Raw genomic sequence first — 21,699 nt, 5'->3', positions numbered from 1 at the left:
CATCCAAACTCAGTGATCAGCATTCCCAGAGGCAATTCCCAAATTATTTCCTGTTTGTATCCCAAGATTCCCGGACAAATCCCGCTTTTCCCAGCAATGTAGCCAAAGGCATCACCGCAAAAATCCAAATTTTGGGAAAAAGGCACCGCACAAAGCTTCAGGGCTGCTCCTGGAGCTCCAGTGGTGCCACCCTGTGGAGCCTGGAGTATTTCACATTCCCACATTTCGGTGAAATCACAGGGACAGGATGTGCTGAGAACCAGGGGGAGAATTTGAACAAAACCCACCCCAAAGCCCCAAACCCGCCAAAAAGGGGAAAAGCTGCAGGAGGAGCAGCTCAAGGGGATTTTCTGGAGTTACACCCAGAGGTGCCCTAAAGGCGTTTTTCTGCATTAAATGCAGAGTTTGGGGGGTGTTTGGTTTTTAGAAAAACTGAAGTTGCCACAAATACCTGTTCTCCTCTCACCCCAACAGGAAAGGTTTGTAAAAACGCAATTTTCTGTGGAACATCCTTCACAAAGGTGTGTGAGGGTGAAAAGTTTAATTTACTGCTTAGAATTTTCCTAAGAACATTGCAACTTCCATAAAAAGGATTTCATTTCCTCCTCCATGGATTCCCTGAAAACAGCCCTGATTTATTTAGTGAATACACAGAGGTAATTAAGTAAAATGGAAATAAAATTGTTCTTTTTTAAACATTTACAGCAAAGTAACTCCATGCTTTCAGCCTGCAACACACAAACATTGCACAGGTAAAAACCTCACCCCAGAGCCTCTGAAAGTCACTTTCTTCAAACCATCTCTGTGTTTTATGATGAGAAATGTGAATATTCTATAAAGAACCAGCCAGAGCAGCAGAGTTGCAAGTTTTAATGTTTATTTCCCCAAGACAGCCTAGCCTGCACTCTACTTGGATAAATTCACAAGCTAGTTTTCCGCTGCTTCTAGTTTTAAACTTTTAACCATGTTTCTGATGACAAGGAATGCTGCAAAAATACTCTAGTCCAACAAAGAGTTATGATCACAAAATAATCTTTATCCATTCTACAGTGTTTCAGAATTACCAGCTGATTTGAAAACACAAGGTAGATATAGATGCTAATGGTGGCTAACCTGGGATGTTTTATTATAGCAAACTGTTGTTCATGCAACACTTGTGCTCAAAGGGGAAGGCACAGCATTTCCTACAATGAGCCACCTTATCAAGAGTTCACTTGGTACAAATTTGTAACATCACCTTGAATTTAGTGTGCACCACCTCAAAACTGAGGCATTCCTCCAATTATAAAAACACTTGCATCCTTTTCGTGCAAGTTTTAAAAATACAAAGGTTTTTTGTGGTTTTTTTCTCTCTAAAGTGGCTCAAAATAGATTGTTCATGGCTGCCTACATCTAAGATAAAAAGAGTCTAAAACAATTGGATTAGGCATATTAAAGGTGTTCAAACCATGACTTGATTTGTACATCTATTCACACCTCTTTTTTTCGCTCTTTATTCAGCAGTACATATGCACCAAATTTCATTTTTAGACGTTTCCATATCATTTTCATAGAAAACAAAGTTTGAAAACAAGTAACATTGAAACACAGCACGGTATCCTACCACAACAGAAACATTTTGGTTACAGGACTCAACGAAATCTAAAAATGAACTATGCTGGAGATTACCACATGCAAAGGTCTTCGTGTTATCTTTGAAAATGAAAAGGATGAGGTTTTATTACCACATTTTACTGCTTTCTACTATTATGGCAACTTGTGTACTGCAACACAGTCTAGTTTGGAGGGAAATGGATGAATTTTTTTTGTTTGTTTGTTTTTCCATGCAAAAATCTACAAATTAGTTTTGATGATATGGAAAAGCTTTTCATAACATCAAACATTCATCTGGTGCAAATGCACAGGGAAGCCTTCCTGAAATTCTGACTTTTACAAACAACTAAGCTGTAACAGGAAAAGAAATTAAAAAGAACTGAAAGAAAAAAAAAAAAAGAAGAGGGGAAAAAAGAAACAAAAAAAAACCCAAAAGAAAAAAAAAGAAGAGAAAAACACAGGCTGCAGGAGTAAACCAGAGTCTGCTGCTAAACCGGTCTCGGTGTGTCCAGTGTAAGTCAACACTTCTGAACTCATTGATGATTTTAGTTCTCAGCCCCTGGAGGCCACTCAAGCTCGCACGCGCTCACAGACACATCACAGGCACTCTGCACACGCCTGGCCCGGGCTGGCACGGGCTGGCACCGGGGGCACACTCACTCCACGCTGGCCATTCACACGGGGCTGCAGAGCAAGGCCTGGGCCGCTCTCCCTGCGCTGTGGGCATCCTGCTCTCTGATGCTGACGAGGCTGATGATGAGAGTCCTGCGTCCCCCCGCTGCGGGAGCGCGGGGTTCCTTCTCAGGCACTGAAGATCTGTGACCTGTAGCCCTTTTTCTTTGAACAATCTAAAGAAGCATTCAGTGTGAAGTTTGTCGTTACATTTTGCCACTCATTCTCACTCGCACCCACTCGCCATCTTGACTTCATTTGGGCTTTTCTGGGATTCCAAATGAAATCTTCACATTTACTTTCCCGATTTAATGCAGCAGCGGATCCCATGAGCCAAGATTGATGGATCAAACCTTTTTTTTTTTTTATTCAGTGCTGCATTGTACCTAAACTTCCAAAATACCACTCTAAAACTGGAACCCTTCTGCTGGTACATTGGCAGATGAATTGAAACCAAATGTTCCGCCTTGGATTGCTTCTGGAACAAGGCTTGGATCTTCATCAATCTGGAAAGCAATGGGAACATCGTGAGAGGGACACAACAAAACCTCCCCCCTCAGGGCTGGACAAGCCCAAGAGCAGCTCTCTCTTCACCTCCTGCCATCCAGTGCTGCCATCCCTCCCCTGACTGAGTGAGAGCTGCCATGAAATAATTCAAACCCAAATGTTTTAGCTTGTACTGGCACCCCAAACCCCCTTGTTCACACGATTTTGTCTCCTGGAAAACCTCCTGGCAGTCCCAGGAACTGTCTCAGTTCCTAAGAGAAGTCCAGCACCACTGAGTCCAAACTGTGGTGCCCAGAGTGACACTGGATTAAATTCCAAGTCCAGCTGTAAGTGCCAAAGCTGCGTTGCTAAACAAGGCTTGGATCTCAGTGTTCACATCCAAGAGGAACTCCAGCACAAAAGAATCCTCCCAGTGCAAACAGCACTGAAGTGCAGCACTCCTGCAGTTCTCCAGCCCAGCAGAAACCCTCCCTGCATGGCACAGGCTGCCAGGGCTGCTTTCCCCTCTCTCCCTGAGCCCCTGTGGTTGGGAGTGCACACAAACAAACCCTGCCTTGGATTTATGTTCCGTGTTTGAAATGGAAACAACGATCCTGCTCAGCACATTCCACCCCTGGAATTATTCAAATTTCCAACTGCTTCGTTTCTTAAGCAGCAGCCTCAGCCCTGGAGCCAGCAGGGAGCTTATCAAACGGGAAATGTCAAGCTCAGGCAGCGGCTGAGAGTTAAAGGAACTATTCCCAGCCTGGGATTTTAATCCCTGCAAGAGATGAGGCTTAAATTAGGCATCAGATCTCTTTAGATGCTTCCTCCTGAGCAAAGGCAGGAGATGCAGCAGGTTCAAACAAGGGCTCGTTGCTCCCTGAGCAGCCCTGGGGCTGCTGCCTTTGTCCTGGAGCAGATTTAGACACGAGAATCAGACATTTAGACACTGCAGGCAGCTGCACACTCACATCATCTGAAGAGAAGAACTGATCGATGATCTCATATGCCAGTTTGTAGATGTCTTCATTTTCATGGTTTTGTAGCTGCTCAATTTTCTCCAGGCCTGCAACCAACACACAAGAGATCTCAGAACATCAAACCCAGGCCAAACAGCTCCAACAAAAAAACTGAAAACACATCTGGGAATAGAGTTATGAATAATCTGGTTATGAATAAAGTGCTCTTAAACCCACCTGGCATATTTATCTGTATTTTTACACAGAAACACAGATGTCCAGTACACAGAAATGTTTCTAAGCTCTGACAAGCAGGGTTTGGCACAAACACCTCTTTTCTCCTCACCCATCACTTGATCTTTCTGCCCTCCCTCCAGATCTGGTATTTTAAAGATTATTCCACTCCATGTTAACAGATCCCAGTTTTTTACCTGTGCCCAAATTTAATATCACTGTTCTTTCATCCCTGAAAAGTTTCACTCAACTTAAACCACAACCAACATGGAGAAAGTCTCAAAGCCACGAGGAAAATTAAGTTGTTACATTTTTACAACCATTGTATGCAGAATTATTTTTTCCAAGTTCACCTGGACATGACTTGTGCATGTTTAAGGTAAGCACATCACCCCCACATTGACAGTTTGGTTTCTGTTAATTAGTCTAATTTGCAAACTGTTATGAAATTAGCACCTAATGAACTTTCCTGCCATTATCCTGCTCCTCCATGTTTTATTTGATCATTAACTTAGGAAAAGCTGTGGATATTCACCTGATAGGCATGAAAAGGATGGTTTGAAAAGGGTTTGCTTTAAATACCTGTGCCAACAATAAACCCACCACAGGCAGGGTTTGCCAAAGTAACAATCCCTGGAAAAGTTATTGAGATTTTGCTCCTCCTACCTCCACACTCTTCTATAAGGTTGGCTATGGTTTCTGCTTCCTCTTCAGCCATTTTTAATATATTACTTAGTCCATCCAGAACCACTTGCACAACTTGTGCATCTTTTACTGTCAGCAAATTGCAAAAGGGAGGAATCACATTTTGTTGAATCAAGTAAGCGACCTGAGGGGGAAAGGCAAGAGTCAGAGCAGGAACAAACACAGCCCAGCAAGGCCAGGTACTCTGAGTCACACACCCAGAGATTCTGCAGTGGCCACGTCAGGAATCCCTTCAGGAACATCCGAAGGTAACACTTGGGTGTTAAATTGCAAATAGATTGGAGATTTGCAACACCCAAGGAGCAAAAACTGTGAATTTTTCAGAGTCAGATAAGGAGTTTCAACCTCATCCCTGAAGAGTGACAGCACCACCCCAAGCCTGCCACAAATCTCACACTCTGGGCTTACAAGAGACTTGTGCACTCCTTCGTTAGTGGCCTTTTAATTATCACACCCTTGTGGTTTGGGGAAGAAGGTGAAAAGAAATGTGGAATGTTTGAGAACTGAAGTCACTCATCCCAACAGAGCTTCCAGCCAAACCCCAGGGATGCTCCTGATCCCAGCTCACTCCACAAACAAGGGAAGGTCCCCTTTAACCCCACGTGGAGAAGGAACAGTTCCAGAACAGGAACATTTGGAACCCCAGCACTCCCCAGACAGAAATGGAAGCTTTCTCAAGGCTGGACCCACCTGGTCTTTTCTCCCGCTGATTGTTAAGTTGCTTATTGCCCAGGCAGCTTCTTTCTGAGTGCCAAAATCCCCCTGCAAGCACAAGCAGAGACAGCAGCAGTCACTGCAGGGTGTGGCAGGCAGGGTTCCCACAGAGCTCACCTGTTACAGCCCCTCTGCACCGTGCCACTGCAGCATTTGCTGTGAGAGTAACAAATAAACCCTGTCCTGTCTCTCCTTGTCCATCCCTTCCCCACAGCCAGGGTTTGCAGTTGTGCACACCCTGCACACGGGGCTGGAACTCAATGGAAAAGCTCCAAACCTTTCTCACACATCAGGAAATTGGCAATTCACTGAGCTGTCTGTGGCCTGTCTGTGTTATTTGTCTTTTCCCTTAAATAATTCTCACAGGCTTTTGGCTGTTCCTTCCTTCTGCCACAGCAGGTCCCAGGGAGCCCTGAGTGCTTTGGGAGTCACTTTTTAAAGGACACCAACACCCAACAGCTGGAAAGGAACTCAGGATCTGAAGGCCCAACACCAATCCTTGGGATCTGACCTTATCTAGAAGATGGATTATCATTGGAACAAGGTTTGCATCTATTACTGCCTGAACTTGCTGCTGGTTTCCTGCAGTGATGTTAGATAGGAACCACACTGCTTCCTGCAAAAGAAAAGATCAGGAATTAGTTCACAGAAGGATTCTATATCATTTATGTCCACTCTTATTTTTACATCTGCAAATGGCCAACTTTAAACACAGCCAAGGACTCGATCAGCTTGGCTGTGCAGAGCTGAATTCTTGCTAAGACAAACCAAACAAACCTTAGGAGACTCCACAAGACTCCTCAGTCTTTCACTGTTACCAGCTTCAACCAAATACTTCAAATTAAAAGGAAAAATTATTTGGAGACAGAAAATGAGCACTGATTGCTTCCAGCATTGCCAATCAGCAGGTTTCAGCTGCTGGCCAAAATGCCTGACACAATCCTGTACTAAAACGTGACAGTGCAGGACACAGTTCTTTACCTTCTTCCTTGTGTCTGTTCTTAGCTTCAGGAAAATGCAGCACTGTTCATTAAACACTTGATTTTTAACAATACTCTGAGGTTTATGACTCTTTTTGCTCATTCTGTCCGTAAGCTCAGGACTTTCCTTTGCCTGGGAGAGCAAGAACAGATCTCTTCCCCAGCAGCTCCTCCCTGAATTAAATTTGGAGCCCTCACCTCCCTTTTAGACTGGGAATCTAAACTTTATTCAAGAAGTAACAGTTTCAAATATAATTTTAAGTATGTTCAGGGTATCAACCTTTTAAAATCCTGCAGCTGATAGACTTCTCCCTTCCTAAGAATCCTCCACCATTCAATTCCCTTCTCAAGCTCCCTGAACATTTCAGCTGAGGATTTCTCTCAGAATAGCCTCAGCAATGCTCCTGCTCCCTGTGACTCTCTGAGATCAGAGCACAGGGTCCGTGGTGACCCTGGGAGGGATCTGGGCTGCCTGGGCTCTCCTGGTGGGCGTCTGTGGGGCTTTAATCACGGGCGGTGCTGCAGAGGGGCCCCGCAGTGCCCAGCACGCCTCAGATGCACTCCTGGCTCAGCACTGCCATCAGTGCCCCCACGAGAGCCCCTCACACCCCACACACACCCCAACCCCAGCCCTCACACACACACCCCACGCACACACAGCCAGTCCTCTCCGTGTCATCACTTCCCAGAGAGTCACCTCAATCGGGGTGACATTCACAGACTGAGAATCCAGCCAGGTTTGTAAGAGACAGCCTTGATTTCCTACCAACACTGACATCCCTGTCAAGCACAATTCCGCAGCTCCTAAGAGACTTCCCCATGGATATTGATTTCCAGGAAAAAAAAATAACCAGTGTTTGCTGAAGTTTGCCCCTCCTTGTGGAAGGAGTCAATTATTCACCTCTTTATGACCCTACCCAAGGTGGAACCCGAGCTCAGTCAAACACAAACGCCATCAATAATCAGCTAAAACCCCTGGCGCTGCTCACCTTATTAATTTTTTCTTTGGGATGTGTCAGAAGTGCTGGGAAATGTGAGAGAGCTTCACAGTTGAGGACTACCTGTGTCTGCTCGTCCGTGCCAGTGACGATGTTCCCCACTGCCCTCAGTGCGGCTGTCTGGAAACAAAACACTGCCTTTCAAACAACATCACCTCAGCAGAGCTGAGCCCAGAAAACCTGAGCCCAGAAAACCTGAGCCCAGAAAACCTGAGCCCAGAAAACCTGAGCCCAGAAAACCTGAGCCCAGAAAAACTGAGCCCAGAAAAACTGAGCCCAGAAAAACTGAGCCCAGAAAAACTGAGCCCAGAAAAACTGAGCCCAGAAAAACTGAGCCCAGAAAAACTGAGCCCAGAAAAACTGAGCCCAGAAAAACTGAGCCCAGAAAAACTGAGCCCAGAAAAACTGAGCACAAAAAAGCTGAACACAAAAAAGCTGAACACAAAAAAGGGGCATGCAAATGCTGCAGCACGCAGGAGAAAAGGTATTTTTACATTTCAGTGTGAGCTGTGGAAAGCATTTTCTCCCAGCTCACCTGGACTTTGACCTCCTGGTGGCTGAGGAGAGGAACGAGGTGAGGGACGATCCCAGAGTCTATCACCATCTGGATCTGCTCATTGCCAGCATCCGTGAGATAGGACAGGGCCCACACTGTGTCCACCAGTATCTGCCAGGGGAGGAACAGCTCTGTCAGCAGCACAGAAACAGCCCCAAAAGAATGAAAATCTATGGACACATTTCAATTAATTGGGATTAATGTGTGTGTGCATTCACTCGCAGAAAAGGCAGTTTGAACAGCAGGAAATGGGAGATTTCAACTGACAGCCTGCAAAAATATTGAGTGAGTTTTGTCTCAGCTGACAGCTCCTGACTGGCTCACCAATACAGGCAGTTCAAAAATTCAAACAAACTCAATTTTACCTCCTGAAAGACGAGAAATTAAATCACGTAATTACTACAGGAATAGTAAAGTTAGTATAGACACATTTTTTGCAGAGCACTGTTGCCATTAACTCAGCTACAACTTCTTTAGGAAGCAAAGAATTAATCTTAAGTTTTGATTTATGTTCAGACAAAAAGCTAACTTAATCCATAATTTCAATAAAGTTTTGCTCATTTATTTCACTTTTAAATAACAATGTTAATATTTAACACCTCAGAAGTTGCATCTAACCCTGAAATTTGACTGATTTTTCTTTCACTTACACTGATTTTCATTACAAATTTAAGTGCTAGGCAAAAAAAAAAAAATCTTGTATTTCTCCATGAATGAATGCTCACAGAAATAAAAATAAAACGCGGTTTCAGTTTTAAGTGCAGGGAAAGTACATGCAAATAAACACTTGCAAAGACAGCAAAAATATTGCTCTTTTAAAATAACATCAATATTTTAAAATAAGCAGTTAACAGATTTCCAAAGGAGTTCATCCTGACCAAAGGGACCATCAAGGATTTTAATTGTGTTGTAATTTCAGCTCAAGAGCCCCAGCAGGGGCTGGAGGTGGCTCTGGGAGGGGTCACTCACATTTACATCGGTGTGGTGGATCAGGACACAGAGCGCCGGCAGGATCTGAGGGGAGAAACACCGGGGGTCATTTTGGAATGCCCAGAAACCCCCCCAGCCCCGGCCCAGCCCAGCCCCAGCCCGGGCAGCCCCAGCCCCAGCCCCAGCCCCGGCCCCAGCCCCAGCCCCAGCCCCAGCCCCGGCCCCAGCCCCAGCCCCAGCCCAGGCAGCCCCAGCCCCAGCCCCAGCCCCAGCCCCAGCCCCAGCCCCAGCCCCAGCCCAGGCAGCCCCAGCCCCAGCCCCAGCCCCAGCCCCAGCCCGGGCAGCCCCAGCCCCAGCCCCAGCCCCAGCCCCAGCCCCAGCCCCAGCCCCAGCCCCAGCCCCAGCCCCAGCCCCAGCCCGGGCACCCCCAGCACCTCCTGGATGGTCTCCATGGGCGGCGGGGGGTCCTTGTGGCGGCACAGGTTCACCATCACCCAGGTGACGTTCCTGAGGAAGGTGATGGGGATGGAGGGGCTGATGAAGGACAGCAGCGGCTTCACCACGCCAAGGCTGATGACGTAATCCCGGCACTGGGGTCCGTCACCTGCGGGACAGCAGGGGTTAACGGGACACGGCCCATTCTTCCCAGAAAACACCTCACCATTCCCAGGTTTTACCAGAAAATATCCCATCATTCCCAGGACACATCCCGTCATTCCCAGGTTTTACCAAAAAACACACCATCATTTAGAGATTTTACCAGAACAGAGCCTGTCATTCCCAAAACACAGCCCGTCATTCCCAGGTTTTCCAGAAAACACCTCACCATTCCCAGGTTTTACCAGAAAACACCTCACCATTCCCAGGTTTTCCCCAGGACACAGCCCAGCATTCCCAGATTTTATCAGAACACAGCCCAGCATTCCCAGATTTTATCAGGACACAGCCCAGCATTCCCAGGTTTCCCCAGGACACAGCCCAGCATTCCCAGGTTTCCCCAGGACACAGCCCAGCATTCCCAGGTTTCCCCAGGACACAGCCCAGCATTCCCAGGTTTCCCCAGGACACAGCCCAGCATTCCCAGGTTTCCCCAGGACACAGCCCAGCATTCCCAGGTTTCCCCAGGACACAGCCCAGCATTCCCAGGTTTCCCCAGGACACAGCCCAGCATTCCCAGGTTTCCCCAGGACACAGCCCAGCATTCCCAGGTTTCCCCAGGACACAGCCCAGCATTCCCAGGTTTATGGTGGTGTGTAAGGGAGAGGGGTGGCAGACAGCACCAAAACCCCAAGAACAGCGAGAGCCCAGCAAATTCCTCAAGATTCCTTGACAAATTTCCCAAACAATAATAAAACACCCCCAGAGGCTGGAGCAGGCAGGAGTGACAATAATAACAATAAAACCCACCCAGAGCAGGCAGGAGTGACAATAATAACAATAAAACCCCCCCAGAGCAGGCAGGAGTGACAATAATAACAATAAAACCCCTCCAGAGCAGGCAGGAGTGACAATAATAACAATAAAACCCCCCCAGAGCAGGCAGGAGTGACAATAATAACAATAAAACCCCCCCAGAGCAGGCAGGAGTGACAATAATAACAATAAAACCCCCCCAGAGCAGGCAGGAGTGACAATAATAACAATAAAACCCCCCCAGAGCAGGCAGGAGTGACAATAATAACAATAAAACCCCCCCAGAGCAGGCAGGAGTGACAATAATAACAATAAAACCCCCCCAGAGCAGGCAGGAGTGACAATAATAACAATAAAACCCCCCCAGAGCAGGCAGGAGTGACAATAATAACAATAAAACCCCCCCAGAGCAGGCAGGAGTGACAATAATAACAATAAAACCCCCCCAGAGCAGGCAGGAGTGACAATAATAACAATAAAACCCCCCCAGAGCAGGCAGGGGAACACCCACCTATGATATTTCCTAAGGCCCACACTGCCTGCTCACAAACATTTTGATGAGGTGAATGCAGCAGTCTCAGGAAAAGGGGCACAGCATCTGAAAGGGACAGAAAGAACGCAGGGAAAAGGTTAAAAATGCATCTCAAAAGAGCAAATAATTCACAGAATTAACCCTCACATGAGCCATTTTTCTCCTGTTAAGAACTGCTCAAAGCTTCCCTAATTTCCCAGGTGATACTAAAATAAAACCCTGCAATAATTCCTCCTTTGCTGCATATTCTTACAGAGCCTGCACTTGAGAATATTAAACCCCTGACATTTCATTTGTTTGCAAGTCTCAAGTTTACTGAAGCCTGTCAGGATCCAAATTTAGCTCCATTTATTGATTCAGAAATTCTCTAAGTTATGCACCAGAGCCAAGTGCAAAGTAACAACAAAGGCCAAACTCAGCCATTCAGATGAAGAACTTGAGAAGAGGCAGGGATGGAGTGGGAATTTGGGAGTGGGAATGCAGGAAAAAGGCAGGAAAGGAATCCTCATTTACAGAATTGATCCTGCTTTATTCTCTCCCAGCACTGAGCTGCTTGCTTACATAACAGCTCAGTCCTTACTTCATACATTTCAAGAGAAATTTGAAATTTTTAGATGGAGTTTTGTCTTATTGTAAACCATGTGTTTACTAGAGAAACAACAAATCAGCAGGATTCTTAATTCCTGAATATTCTTATTCTGAATATTCTTATTTGCTGAATAAAGGTATTTACAGTGTCTGCATGCAAGGAGAAAAAACATCTCCAGCAAGCAGATTAATAAATTCCTATGGAAAAAACAGAAGAGAGAATTTTTTTAATTGAAATAAATCATAATTTCATATGCCACAGCTATTAAACTAAAAGAGTGCAATACAGACCTCCAGAAACCACTGAAAAAGTGCTCAATCCATTGATAAATTACATTTAAAGTGTTCTAGATCAGGGGTGGGATAGATTATCTGTTAATCAGATTTCCCAATGGAAACTCAGATTGCAACTCAGAAAGGAAGAAGATGGAGAAAAAGGTAAAAGTATTACCAAAGATACATCTTAGAAGGGTGAAAAGCAAATTATATCCAAGTTCACAGGCTCTTAACTCTGAGTTTGCAAAAGTAAAAGCAAGTGATCCTGCAGGCAATTTAAGTTTTGTGTTATTTTTTCCCTTAAATTTTAGGAAAAACTCATTTCAGAGTATCTTTGATTCTTCAAGAAGCTCTGGTTTGTTCACTCAGTTAAAACCCTGCCCAAAAAACCTCTGCTTCAGGACGTGCCTGGAGTGCAGAACAAAGCCTGCTCTGCCTGGCAGCTCAGATTCAGCAACAATTCCCTGCCATGTTTCAGGTGCCTCAAAGTAGGAAGGACAGAATTTGAAATTCAATTTGATTTTGGAAGAGTTCAGTGTCAGGCACCCTCTGCTCTGTGAATATTCTTCCCTCTTCACAACAAGGAGCTTTTCAGAGGGGTTGTTTGGCTTTATTTCAAGTTTTTGGTGACTTCTGGTGAGTTTTTTAAAGTTTGAAAACTGGAAACCAGCAGACGTCAACTCTGCTAAGATATTTGGAGTTTCCAGCTGCTGCTCACCATTAGGAAATCCAAGTGGGTTTAAACCCTGAGGAAACAAAGCCAAAACCAGTAAAAACCTGGCAGCAGCTCCTGCAGGGCCCTGAGGGACAGCCTGATCCCAACCTGATCCCAACCAAATCCCAGCCTGCAGCACTCACTGGATTGAACTACAGCCTGCGTTTGTTCCGAGGTTCCAGAGGCAATGTTTGTCAAAGCCCACGCGGCTTCAAACTGTAGGGAGGGACTGCAGAGACAGAAAAGCCACAGGAATTATTTTATTATTCACATCAGGGGCACACAGCAAGAATCGGTGCAGCATTTTTGGCAATACTCACTTGTCATCTCTTTCAAGACAGTGCACTAGGATAGGTAATATTCCTGATTTTATTAGGTCATCGATGGGAGGATTGCGGTCACTGGACAGCAGCTTCCTGTGCAGGGAAAGGGAAAATAAAATCCAAATTACACACAAATCCTGCCTGGAAAGGAGCAGGGAGCTGTTTAATCCAATTTCCTCTCCAAAAGGGATCAGTGCTGACACTGGAGGTCAGGAAAGGCTTCCTGTGGTGGAGTTTGGGAATCTCCAATGGAGCCCCAACAACCCAGCTGCTCCTGCTGGGCTGGGAATTCCTTCCCAGGCTTTTCCCTCCTCCTCCCAAGGACCCACGGGATTCCTCTCCTCCTCTCTGAGTGAAAAGGATCCCCCAGAGTGGAATTACTGAGCCACTGGAAAAGCAAAGCCATGACATCCATTGGCCAGCTCATTCCATGTTTTCTCCCCTCTGGAAGTTTATGAGAGGCAGGAAAATAAAAGATCAGAGTTATTCAGTTCCCTGCTCCATCCAGCAAAGGAGACACTCAGCTCTTTCTGCACTCCACAGTCCTTTAAAGTGGGGATTTTACTCTGTGAGAAGCATCCAAATAAACCCAGGTATTTACCTGCGAAGAAAACCCACACTACTTAAAAGCTCTGTGTGTGTTCTGATTTCTTTAAAGTCCTATTTTCCTTTTAAAAACCAATTAATACGATTTCAATTAAGCTAGAACACATTTTCTGACCTTAAGAGCATGATAAAATAAGAATAAAATCAGGATATTTGAGCAAAGTGTGTTCTTACCTTGCTGCCTGCACAGCACTTAACTGAATACCCTGGTTGTCACTTGAAGCATTCTAAAATAAGAAAATATTACATTTTTTACACATCTGTCATTGTGCCATGAAGAATATCCCAACAATTTAATTGTTTTTACCTGTACTATTGCCTCCAAAGAAGTGTTTTGCTAGAAAACAGAAACAAAAAGCAGTTAGAAATTCCAATACTTTTAAGTATGCAAAGAGAAGAAATTATTGTGAGTTAATTCTTACCACTCTGAAGTCCCCGTCTATATCAGAATCCTCACAGATATCTTCATGGGGAACATTCCTTCTCTTTAGGAGATGCTCATCTCTTTTGTTCTTAAAGACAAAAATGATGGAATACCTTTAAAACTTGGATTTAGGGGGGGTGGGGGTGTTAAGCTTCTGTTTCAATCATAAATTCACCACCACTGACACTTAAATTTTCCAAAAAACTTGGAAAGGACTGCACAGAGAAGCACATTTTGGGAATTCTCCCTAAAAAAATCCTGTAATTTGTGCTGGAAGTTTGATGTGCACAAGTCCATCAATATTCCAATTTATTTGTCATCACTTCTAACAGGACACAGCAATCCCCAGAGGTTTTCTGGTCAGCTCAGAAGAAAAATAATTCCAGTTTTACCCTCACACTCCTCCACACTTACCTGAAAGGAAATAACTTTTCTGCCTGCAGATGAGCAGGAACAGCCGCTTTTCAAAGGAAAAGCCAAGCTTTTTATAAATCTTTAAAATCCTCTGGAAGTGCAAGAGTGATTCCATTAATTAGGGTACAAATAAACTCCTGATTTTCAGGACAGAAGCTGTGGAACTCCCATAATTTCAGAACTTCTGAGTCTATAAGAAAAATCTTTTTATTTTACTGGAGTAACAACAAAGTCAAATCCCACTTGGTAAGAATGATAATATAAAATAGAAGAATAATATAAAATAAAAGAATAATAATGCTGGGTCATCTCACCTTTCTTAACTCCACAACAACTTCATTTCTTTGTCTTCTCATAGTCTGGAAAGAATCAAAATCAAAAGACATCATAATCTGAATTTAGATCACTTTTAGAAAGTTCTTGTACAACTATTTCAGTTTACTTTAAACCCTGTGTGTAAAAGTTTTGTTTAATTTCCATTATAAAAGTAGAGATCCTGCAGGAAATAACTACAATATTAATTCATAGTGAAACACTCTCCTAAGTCTTCATGTTGAGGAAAAAGGGAATTAGGAATAAAACTTTTTTAAAGGGCAAAATGGAGAGGAGTTGTGCATAAAACAGCACCAAAAGCATTAAAAAGACCATGGCAATCTAACAGTAAAATAACTTTATAAACAAACTCAAATTAAGAGACCTTGCAAGCAAAGCTGAGTTCCAGAATTATTTATAAATTAAAACCTTTGACATTCCGAGAGCAATTTTTTGTCATTTTCTCTACAGCTGCCATTGACAGCATTCAGGAAAAAATCAATTGTAAATATTCATAAATTGCTTTATTGCTGCTTGTGCTACTGCAGTGAAAACAGAAGTAAATCAGTCTGGAGTGATTTCATTCTACACTTTGAACTCCACACTGAATGAGAACAGCAAAATTCCAAACAATTCCATTTTTATTGTGACAAACCCAGGGAAAGCTGGAAGTCCCTGAGCACAGAATAGAAGGAAAAGGAACCTCCTGAACAGCAAGGAGATCTGAAGATAACATTAACCTCCCTTTGAAAACAGCATTATTTTCATCAAAAAGAACGTTCAGTTCACCAGCTCAAATTGCAGCTCAGCACTGCAGCTCCTCAGAGGAGCTCCGAGAAAACTGCTTGGGATGGGAAGAAGTGGAAAAGAGGGGATGGAGCCCTGCTGCTCTGGAGGCAGAGCTTTGCCTGGTGTGAGGGGAAATCCCAACCTCCCCCAGAGACAATTCCAGCTCTGGAAGAGGCCGAGGGCCGGCAGGGGCTGCAGCAGCCTGGGAGGGGCAGGGCAGAGGAGATTTCACCCAAATCCCCCCGGAGCAGCAGCCCCAGGACAAGGCAGCTCTGAGGGCACAGGGAGGGCAGCAGTGACCCAGAGCTCCAATCTGGGCTCCAGGAGAGGCTGAGCCACTGCTGGATCCACCAGCACTCCCAGCCTTTGGAAGGATGCTGCACTTTAAACCTGCCTTATGTACTCCGGGCTCCTGCTCTCAAATGCTCTGGAGTTCCTCCAAACTCTACTGACCTGGGATATCCAGGATGAAAATAATGGGAGGAAAGCCTCTGCTGATCAGATTGCAGAACTGCACCACACCCCTGGTGATCTCACAGGACTTTTAACACCTTCCCAAAGCCAGCTAAATCAGCATTCCCACCCAAAAGCTGCTCTGGGAGAGGCATGGCTCTTCCCAGACCCCAGGGATGATACTGCTGGTCACAGCAAAGCTGCTGCTGGCATTGGGACAACTGAGTGGGACCAGAACAAATATAATAATTTAAAAAAAGCCTCAGATGTGTCACTTTGAAAATTCTTTACTTGAAAAACCCTGTCCTGCAGGTGATCAGCCTTTAAAAGATCCTCTGCTGGGACAAGAATAATTTTCTCCGCCCTGCCACAAGCTGACAGGCCCTTGCCTGAATTCCTGCCTGCACACCCTGCAATCACAAAAGCCTTCACATGAAAGACAAGGCACCAGTGAAATCAGTGAAGCACAATTTACCAAAACCTGGCTCCACTAAAGTCACCCTCTGTGCAAACAGAGTCTGTTGACAGAAGAGTTACAGGTCAACCTGGCACTGCCCATCCTCTGAGGAAGGGGAAAAGCACAACAAACGAGAACTGGAGTCAGCTCTGCCCTGGGAATTCCCAGTATCACCCCAGTTTGGAGAAAGCTCACAGGGCAGAGATGAGGATGGGGGAGTCTTGGCACAGGGGAATGGTTCCTTCTCTTCTGGGGGAGCTCTGAATCAGCTCCCAGCTCACACCACCACAGCCATGAGCAGGAAACCCCTCTCACCAGGAAGGGTTTAAAGCAGAGCTCAGAGTGGCCCCGGGAAGGGCTCCAGTTGAAAAACACTCTCCACTCTGTCAGGAATTCACGTGGCTCTTTCAGTCACTGGATCCTGTTTGTCATTTGCTACATCAAAAATCAAATGATCCGATCTATTTCTGTCTATGATGGCCACCCCTCCATCCTCCTTTTTTCAATTATATTTAGCTTCAGATTTATCATAAGGGCTATTTCTGACCGTTAGTCATGACTGAGCCCTTCAGCTCATCAGTAAAATCTCGTGTGAGTGGTGCCTGAGATATTCTGGGGGTTTTCACAACAACAAGAGGAACATTCCAAGATCTGGGCTCCACCAGCCCTTCCTGAATACACCTGGACTGGGATCCTGCCCTGAAGGGATCGGGAGCTCAGCCTGTGCTCACTCCCGGCTGGGGCGGGGGTTTCTTGCTGTTATAAAATATTTTACTCCATTTGAACACCTCCAGCAGGAGCTGTGACAGCACAGGAGTAACTGTACAACTCTGGCTGCCGCTCTCCTCCCAGGGAATGGTTTCCACGGGCACATTGTTTCTGCTGGGAACTGCAAAGCCAACAGTTACTGTAAATAAAAATGAGGTGGTTGTGCCATCCTTCCTTCCTTCCTTCCTTCCCAGGAAGGTGCTACCAGCACCAGTGTGGTCTGGGACTCCAAATAAAAACAAAAGACACCCCACAGGGAACAGACAAGTGCAAACAGGCTGTTTTCCCTCATTATATCCCATGATTCAGGCCCTCCTCCATCCATCATTCCCCTCCAATACACATCCTATCCCAACTCCAAACCAGAGCAATGAAATCTGCTCCCAGGATCACTGATAAAAACACTTTGGGATCATAAAGCCAACCCAAGAGACCTCCAGAAATCACATCCCAGCAACTCTTCCCCCTTCAGAATGGAAATGGGAGTCTGAGTTCCAGATAGAAAATAAAAATCAATATGACATTACATGTGCCACCAGCCCCATTTTTCCTGGAGAAGCTGTGCATGGCAGAGAAAATGCCTTAAACAAATATCTCAGTATCATTTCAAAGTGACAAGATGGATGAGCTTCACCACAGAACTCCAAGTCAGCTTAAAGGAACCTATTTTTATCTCACTGAGCGAAATTCCTGCTCTCCTTCAGTTCTTCCATATTTAATCCCAAGCAGACTATTTTGTGTGGGATACAGAAAGGCTTCAAAGTACCTGCAATATTCAATATATCTCACACCACCACCTTTCCTTCACCCCCCTGGAGCTTCCTGGGTGTTCTCAGATATATTGGTATTTTTAAAGTCCAGTGAATGATGCTGACAACCCTTGAAATCCTGACATTACTGATCTTCAAGCATCTTGATGCAATGGCTGCTCCAAAATTAGTTTTGAAGTGCTCTGCATTACGGAATTATCATCATTTCCCTTCATGCATCTCTCAATTGCAGAGCAGAAATCTCTGTTTAACACCTCTCCTGTGCTGGCACTGTTCAAGCAATCCTTAATCTCCTGCCCAGCAACACAGGTGAGGCAGGGGAGGAAAGACTCTGCAGATTGTTCCAGGATTTCCAGAGAAAGAGAAGGCAGGAAATATTTATTTAATTTCAAAAAAAACCCCTAAATGTCAGTCAGATTACAATGCTGCAGTAGGCAACAATCATCAAGAGAAAATGAAATGTTGAATCACCAGGTGAAGGAAAATGAAGCAAATAAAGCACCCCAAACCCTGCAAACCTTTCCAAATCAAGACCCCTAAATACAGAACTAAAAAGGCATTATTTGAACTCAAACTGTTCATAAAACTCCAGCACAGACACAATGAACAATTTGCACTTATCTGGCCTTTGTACAGTAAAGATGTGGTATTTAATTCCAGGACCTGTGGTATTAGCATTAAAAATAAAGGTTGGATGGGTGTCAGCACAGCCATGCCCACGACAAACAGTGAAAAGCTGCTCAACCTTTCTCATCCAAGGGGACAAAAAAGCCCAGGTCAAACCTGTTCCTCACCAGATGAAAAAAGTCACCTTACCCCGCTCCCTAATGGAGAAGTATTTGCATAATTTAATATCACAGTCAGATAAGCCCTTCTTCAAATCAGATTTTGGGGTTGGAGGTTAAAAACTCTGGCCACTCGTGCAGTTTTTAAGGCTCTTCTTTGTGCTGAACCAATTCTATTTTTCCCCACAGCACTAAAATCTTGAAGACCCTAAAAAATGTTGCAGGCACTGACCAGAAATCTTCAATTCCCCCCCCGAGATGCTGCCTCAGCTCCAAATTACTGCTCTCCCACTATTAAAAACTTTATTACACCACGTATTCCTTTGAGCAGGAGCAGAAATCAGGGAAAGGACAAGGAATTATTGGAGATTTCTGGTCCCAGTGAATCCCTCTGCTCCCAGTGTCACCACCAATCTGTCATCTCCAAACACAAGGCAGCAATTATTTACAACGTGCCCGTGCAGGAAATGAAGGAATTTTGTTAAACACCTTATGTAAAACAGGTGCTTGTGCTGGGGTTTGCTTTCTTTTTTCCAGGCTGGAATTTGTATTTTTAGAAGCATATTGGAGGAAAAAAAAGGAAAGATCAACTTTAACTTCAGTATCTGAAAAGGTGAGTGAATGTTTGGTACTTTAAGGGATAAAATGTAGGAAATTCCCTGATTTAGGTGAGAAATACAAGAACTTCCTGTGAATATGTAAAACCTGGAAGGGAAGGACAATGTGACAGGAACTGCTGGCACTGTACCTGCCACAGGGCTGATCTGAGCACATGGAATTAAGAGATAACATTTTTAGGAAGTTTGCAATTCACAGCACGGCAACCTTTCATAAGCTCTAGAAATCTCTTCATTTGGCATTCACCAAAATTAGGGCGATTTCTTATTTCTCTAGGGGTGAGCCAGCATGGAAAATTTTTTTTTAAATTGTGTTTTTGTAAAAAACAACCCAGGGCCAACCAGAATTTCAGCGGAGATAAAAAGGGGGAGGAGTGAAGGAGATAAAGATCGAGTGTTGGCTTCCTCTGCGAAATAAACACACAACTTAGTGCCCAAAGAGCCCTGCAGGGTGGATTTTGGAGGTGTCTGAGAGGGGGCAGCAGCAATTCCCTGAGCCCCATGCCCGGTGTGATGTGTGAGCAGCAAGGACAGCCAGCAGCCTGAGCTATTGTATGAAAAATAGCCCAGCACCGCGGTTATTTTAGGGAGCAGGCGTGTGCTCCAGGATTTGCTGGATAAATGTCACTCTCTAAAATTTAACACGGCCCAGCAGTGGGTTTGGAGTGTGGAAAAAGGCACTGGAGTGCTGCAGGAAATAAAAAAGCAATGATTGAAGAGCTTCCCTGCCTCCTGACACACTCACACGTGGTGTTACCTGTGTGTGTCCATCTTGAGCCTCCTCTGCTCCAGCCCTTTTCCCTTCAAATTCTGCACCAAAGCACCTGAATTCCAACCTGTGTCTTCTCCTCAATCCCATTTTTCACTGTAACAGCACATTCTGTGTGCATTCTTAAAGATGCCCTCCTATAATTGACTCTTCAGTGGTAACAAAGTTTATATAGAAACAAATTAATGTCTAAGGCAAGGGGTTGCCAATCAACCTCACAACCCTGTTAGCAATTCATTATTCCTACAAAATTTTGCCAACAGTTGAATTGTTATTGAATAATAAACTGTTTGATCAGTCTAATTGGACAGATTAAAAATCCAGGTGTTACAGACTTCTGGGAAAGTTGGCTGATGTTTTAATTAATACAGGGACATAAAGGAGTTTTTACTTTTGAAACATTGTAATGTCTTCATATGAAAGACAGGAATATTATGGAAACCACAAAGGACACTTCGAGGCTAGTAAAAAACAGCCATGAGAAAGCCAAAATTCTTGTCCAGAGCCCTGTACTGACAATTGCTTTTAAGCTCCAACCAGCACTCCTTGCCGAGTATTCAAAGGTGAGGATTGATACTTAGTTTTAAAATTTGACTATTTTCTAAGCAAAATAAATTATGTATCCTGCTGCGTTTAGGAAGCCCCTTCACGGCTCAAATAGCTGAACCACCAAAAAGTTCAGGGGCTCTGTGCTACAAGCCAGAACTCCTTCTCAACTATCTGAGCAGAAAATAGAAATATATATTTAAAAAAAATTAAAAAGAGAGGTAGAAAAAAGTGGGTTTTAAAAGAATAATCTTGCTCTGAAGACTAGGGCGTTAATTATTTAATTAGGTATCCTGGACGCACGCAGCAGAACACCCACACCGGGCCCTAACCCTGACTCAGGCTTTTAGGGCTGCTCGGAGATGGTTCCTGCAGGAACTGCGGCGAGCCCACCCCGGAGCGGAGCGGGGCCGGGCCCGGCGGGCGCAGAGCCCGGGGCAGCCGCGGCCGCTGCCGGGCCCGAGGGGCCGCGGAGCCCCCGGAGCGGCGCCGGGCGGGCGCGGCCGCTGCCCCTCGCTGGGCGCCCGCAGGCCCGGCCGCGCCCGGCCCGCAGCGCGGCCTCGGCGGCTCCTTCCTCCCTCCTTCCCCGGCCTGCCCTCCCGGCAGCGCCGCTCCCGCCTCCCCGCGGCCCAGGGCGGGCGCCACGGCCGGGCCCCGCCGCGCTCACCTCCAGGTCGCGGCCTTTGTTCTTGAAGTTCTTGAGGCGCTGGTTGTCCAGCTTCTCGTTGTCGGCCATGGCGGGGGCGGCCAGGGAGGAGCGCGGCCCCTCCGCCTCCGCCCGGGCCCGAGCGCGCCGGGCGCCCGGCGGGCCCGCTCTCGGCCTCGGCGAGCCGGGAAGGGCCGGGACGAGGGGGCGCCGCTGCGGGGCCGGGTGGCGGGGCCCGGAGCGGGGCCGGGCGCGGTGCGGCGGGCGGGAGCGGGGCCCGGAGCGGGGCGGTTCGGAGCGGGCCCGGGCCGGTCCCGGCGGCCCGAACGCGCCGGTGCCGCCGAGCGGGGGAAGGGACGGGGCGAGCGAGGAGGGAGGGGGAAACAGGGGCAGCCTCGCTCTGGGCGCCGCCGCCCATTGGCTGCGCCGCGCGCGCCCCGCGGCCAATGGCGGCGGGGAGGGAGAGGGCGGGAGCGGTGACGCAGCGCGGGAAGGGGGGGGGAAGGAGGGGCCGCCTCAGCGCCGCCGCCATCTTGGGAGTTGGGCGCTGAGGGGAGGCGGGCGCTGCCCGCGCCTGCGCTGCTGCCCGCCCGGCCGGGAACGGGCGGTTTAGTCCGTTGCGTGCTCGGCTTTGGAGGCGAAAGTTAACATTTTAATCCTTCCCTC

At 46.1% G+C, this 21,699-nt stretch overlaps 1 protein-coding gene across 1 annotated transcript; it reads right to left on the bottom strand.

The window, feature by feature from the left end:
- Nucleotides 1–860: 860 nt before the first annotated feature.
- KPNA4 (karyopherin subunit alpha 4) lies at nucleotides 861–21,411 on the bottom strand. The gene is made up of 17 exons (XM_063408439.1): nucleotides 21,055–21,411; nucleotides 14,436–14,480; nucleotides 13,706–13,795; nucleotides 13,591–13,620; nucleotides 13,458–13,510; nucleotides 12,675–12,770; nucleotides 12,498–12,583; nucleotides 10,755–10,841; nucleotides 9,265–9,434; nucleotides 8,870–8,914; nucleotides 7,880–8,011; nucleotides 7,336–7,464; nucleotides 5,878–5,982; nucleotides 5,343–5,414; nucleotides 4,614–4,776; nucleotides 3,726–3,820; nucleotides 861–2,771 (listed from the first exon to the last, which is right to left on the bottom strand). Exons 1-17 carry the CDS (start codon nucleotides 21,121–21,123, stop codon nucleotides 2,673–2,675), a joined length of 1,566 nt encoding a protein of 521 aa, XP_063264509.1. The 5' UTR covers nucleotides 21,124–21,411; the 3' UTR covers nucleotides 861–2,672.
- Between the last annotated feature and the right edge of the window lie 288 nt (nucleotides 21,412–21,699).

Source organism: Prinia subflava, chromosome 11 (assembly GCF_021018805.1).
Source record: "Prinia subflava isolate CZ2003 ecotype Zambia chromosome 11, Cam_Psub_1.2, whole genome shotgun sequence".
In the NCBI taxonomy this organism is placed as follows: domain Eukaryota; kingdom Metazoa; phylum Chordata; class Aves; order Passeriformes; family Cisticolidae; genus Prinia; species Prinia subflava.
This window is presented reverse-complemented; position numbering and strand designations above follow the sequence as displayed.

Coding starts and splice junctions, on each gene's coding strand:
- KPNA4 (XM_063408439.1), bottom strand. CDS start 21,123: ATGGCCGACAACGAGAAGCTGGACAACCAGCGCCTCAAGAACTTCAAG. Junction 8,915..9,264: donor CCATGGAGACCATCCAGGAG/GTGCTGGGGGTG, acceptor TTCTCCCCTCAG/ATCCTGCCGGCGCTCTGTGT. Junction 5,415..5,877: donor TAATCCATCTTCTAGATAAG/GTCAGATCCCAA, acceptor TTGTGCTTGCAG/GGGGATTTTGGCACTCAGAA.